Raw genomic sequence first — 4,223 nt, 5'->3', positions numbered from 1 at the left:
CAGCCCACCGCTGACCGCCAGCCCACCGTCTGCTGGGGCCGGCAGAGCTCCCGCAGCTCCCGCCTCCGCGCGCCCGCGTAGCCGAAGTCCGCTTGCTGCCAGAACGTGTCCCGGGCTGAGTCCAGGGTATCCGTCCTATTTGCAAACAAAGACTTTCGTCACTTTTTTTCTTTTTCTTTTTTCTGAGACTTGAGTCTTCTTTCGAAAGGTTACATTGCTGTAAGTTTTTCATTAATTTTTTTAAGTAAAATATCATAATTTTCTTAAAATGATCCCTTGCTACATGAGTAAGTTACCAAAATACATTATTTACAGACATACTCACTTATAATACTAATGCACACATAAATGTGTTAGATTAGGGTCATCTGGAACTAAAGAGAATGGACTACTAATTACTGTATTTTACTTATTCCATTAACCTGGCATGCATTTTTATGTATTTTATTTTTCCATCGCCATTTATCCCCTCTATGCCTCGTCCACCTCCACCCACACTCCTCCCCGCCACCATGAATGTATTGATTATAGTAACTGTGGTGGGGACTCCAGATGTTAAAATGTTTAGCTTTAGACACAGTTACTAGACTTGGCCATCAATGCATGTAGAAGGCTACTGTTCTGGGGACTGGAATGTATGACCGGCATTGACCCGAGGAGACCAGCCAGCAATCCGACCCCGTGGCCCAGGAGCACTGCAAGTGGCCAAGATGAGTCCGACCCACTGTGCTCACGGGAGGGAACGCCCACCGCCCGCGCAGATACCCATCAGCAGGTGAGAGGATGCTGGGAAATCACGGTCGCAGCTTTGACCTGGCTAATCTTTCCCGTTGAATTCCGAACCGCTGACCTCCTTGCTCCTGAATTCCAAACCCTTTACCTACATCTTTCTTCTCCTTTTAAAGGGTTGGCTTGATGACAGGTAAGACAGTCTTTTGGGGTACACAACCCGCAGTCTTCTCAGATCTCAGGCCATCTGGATAAAGCGCCCGTAAAGACTCAATCCTCACCTCTGCTTACTGGTTCTGGTGGTGACCAGCCCCACAAACACCGGCTTTTCCAGTTTCAATTACACTTAACTTTCCCTCCAGAATCACGAGGAAAACATCAGTTTATCTTCCTAGCGTCTGCTGGGGGCAATATTTTCTGTGATCTATACCCGTTTCTCCCCCTGACAGAGGAAATGACAGCTATTCCTGGGGGCAGTCAGGTTGAATCTATGACCATGTGAGCAAACTGATATCTAAAGGAGTTACTATCTAAAACCAGAGAGCCTCGCTGGGAACGGGGTCAGCATCCCCGGCCATGAAGGACGGCTTAAAGGGGAGGCATTACTTACCATCCCATGTCCACGTAGGTGCAGACCGGGTAGCTGAACCGGAACTCGGGTCTGCAGGATTCCTCATAGCCCCAGCAGTACTTCAGGTTTTCTAAGTGTTTCTAGAACATAAATCATGTGTGTTGGGTCTGATCAAATAATTGAATTACTACCCGCTTCCCTGGGAGACTGATCTTTAGGCCACTTCACAACTGACATTCCCTTTCACTTAAACCACCTTCCACTTGCTAAGACCATTCGCCTTCCCCTCTGGACCTTTCCAGGATCCAGATCTGCCCAGAGAGTTCTCCGGCCAGAAAAAGCCCACCTAGATTTTTTTAAAACCTCAGACTCCCAGTCCCTGGTGCCGGCACCATTTGGGGCCTCAGCCCATCTGGTTTTCAGGAGGACCCAATAAATGATAATTCTTTACCCCTTTTGGTGCTGGGCGTTCCTCCTTAGGTGACCCTACCAATGTGCATGGAGATGAGGCTCCCTTCTTCTGACATTTAGGGAGGACTCTTAGATCTTTCCATGAAGAAACAAAGCATTATAGGACTTTCACTCTTACATGCTACGATACATACTCATGCAATAAAAATTACAAGAGTAAATTCTAAGACTAGGAGTCTTCAGGTTCTTAACAACAATTATCTTTAATTACCAGCCCCTCCCCATGGCTGTCCCCTGACCAAAAGCCTAGGCTTTGCCTGGACAACCAGAGGCCACTTGCATTGAAACCTCTGGAAGCAGCTTCCTGAAACACCCTTCCTTTCTCAGAGAGCAAACTGACTCTAAAACCAGACCCTAAAAGTCACCTAAAATGGAATTTGTCACCAAAAGAATCAGCTAAATTAAAAGGATCAGCAACTTTACTCATGCATCCAGATCAGCAGAGACCCCACAGACATGGAAAGCTATGCAGCCCGTGGGCCACCGCAGCTGCCGGTGGCCAGAGAGCCCCGCAGGCTCTTAAGGTTCCCAGGCCTCCTGCCAGCGGGCTCCCGTGCCAGCACCGTGGGAACGGAAGTGTTCCACAGGCCCAGCTTTGATCTCAGGGCCTCACAAGCTGCCTTAATGGGCTCCAGTTTGAGGCCTTTCCAACAGCTCTACACCAGAAGGGCAGCCTTGGTATCAACCTTAATTATGTGGAGACAGGGCCAGAGGTGTTATTATAGAAATGAAGTGCTAAGGGACAGGCCTTCAGTGCAGCTGAAGGAGGAAGAGGTGTCAAATTCTTTAGTTATTTTTAACCAGATACTCTTTTGTGTATAAAATCTAATTTGATTCACTTACGGAGTATACAAATAGTACTGGGTTCCTACTTACTTTAGTACTAGTGATTTAGATTTTAAATCTCACTGCTGTGAGTGGGACAGAGTTTTAAACAAAGTTTGGTCGTTAGGAGCCTTATATGAAATACAATGATCCACTCACCTTACAACCAAAAGATAAAATGCCACCTTCAAGTTCAAGTTATAAAGCAGAATTAGTAAGCTAGTCTGAACTGTATGCTTTTATAAACAAGAGAAGGAACCTACCTTATAAGGACAGTGTGGGTCTTTCTTACAGACGCTGGCAACATGCCCATTGTTGTGCAAAAAGAAGGGGATGTGCTCCTCAGGCAGGCGGATGCTGGCGTAGTCAAACCCAGGCCCGCCCTGGGCGCCCTCGGCCCCCACCTGGGGCAAAGCCTCCTGGGGGCGACTCAGTGGGAGGTCATGAAGCAACATTCCAAAGACAAGCAGCATTATCATCGCAGCCTCCAAACCTAGAGATCAAATTGCAAACACGTTCCTCAAGACACATCCTTCAACAGTCTCAGGGAGCCAGCGCTAAGCATAATTACAATGAACTTTGCTACATCAGGGCATAACGCTCCTTTAGTCCATAAATACAGCATTTACTGTGCACCTGTTATGTGCCAGGCACTGTGTTAGGAGCTGTTACACTAAAACTTTTTAATTTCCATGCCTGCAAATCTTTTTACTTTTTAAAAAATTTATCTTTATTGTTGAAAGTATTACAGATGTCCCCTTTTTTACAAATCTTTTTAAAAGTAAGGTTTTATTGAGCCAAAGATGCTAGCCAAAATGAAGATGGGTCTTGGGGCACGGAGTCTAAACCCCCAGCAGCATGGCAAGAAGATAAAGCATGTCTGTCATCCTGGAGTTTATACATCCAGTCGGGGCAGGGAGAGAAGGAAGTGGTCCGGAAGAATTTACAGGAGCTACAGGCAAAGCAGTGGGGGCGGCGACACCCCTGCAAAAGACAGCAGCATCTGCAGGAGAACGCCAGCTCCCATGGGCTGGCTGGGAGAAGCAGGGGTCCCTGGGATTAGATGGTGGCTGGCTAAAATAATCTACAGAATATCCACCTGGAAATTAATCCGAAATCCCAACAGGTAAAACAAGAATATGACTACTATTTTGCTAGCAGGCTCATAGCCATTCTCAGACTAACAGCTCTTTTTCTCTCGCTCTCCAGCTGCTGTAATTTAATTGAGAACATTTCAGAATATTTTTTTTTCTTATCAGAGCTAAGAATATAGGGGAGAACAAAGCAAGAAAACCCCTGCTCTCCTGGAGCTTGTAACCTAGTGCAAGAGACATAAAATAAACACACAACTTCAGAAGATGACAAGTAACCCAGGGGCCGGTGACCTTTTCTGCAAAGGGCCAATTCTACTTCGCATTTGCAGGCTGTACAGTCTCTGACAACTACTCCATGGTGCCTTTGTCAGAAAAGCAGCTGAAGGAGGGGTATGGCTGTTCTAATAAAACTTTATTTACAAAAAAGGGAGGAAGTCCTTAATAAGACCCAGTTTGCTGCTGCCTGAAATAAAAGTCATATGACAGACAACATAATATAATGTAGTTCAGAACTTGGACTTTAAAACTGTACC

At 46.1% G+C, this 4,223-nt stretch overlaps 1 protein-coding gene across 2 annotated transcripts in view; it reads right to left on the bottom strand.

Annotated features, from left to right (window-relative positions):
* Positions 1-3,126, bottom strand: part of EOGT (EGF domain-specific O-linked N-acetylglucosamine (GlcNAc) transferase) — a 42,476-nt gene extending 39,350 nt beyond the window's left edge. For both annotated transcript variants that reach the window (XM_015567948.1, XM_015567949.1), the window contains exons 1-3: positions 2,860-3,126; positions 1,340-1,440; positions 27-135 (exon numbers count right to left, since the gene is read on the bottom strand). In XM_015567948.1, the coding sequence (XP_015423434.1) occupies positions 27-135; positions 1,340-1,440; positions 2,860-3,075 (426 nt within the window). In that variant the 5' untranslated portion in view covers positions 3,076-3,126. The remainder of the gene's footprint in view (positions 1-26; positions 136-1,339; positions 1,441-2,859) is intronic.
* Between the last annotated feature and the right edge of the window lie 1,097 nt (positions 3,127-4,223).

This window comes from Myotis davidii, unplaced genomic scaffold (assembly GCF_000327345.1).
Source record: "Myotis davidii unplaced genomic scaffold, ASM32734v1 scaffold821, whole genome shotgun sequence".
In the NCBI taxonomy this organism is placed as follows: Eukaryota; Metazoa; Chordata; class Mammalia; order Chiroptera; family Vespertilionidae; genus Myotis; species Myotis davidii.
Note: the sequence above shows the minus strand (reverse complement) of the source record. Positions and strands in the feature narration are given on the sequence as shown.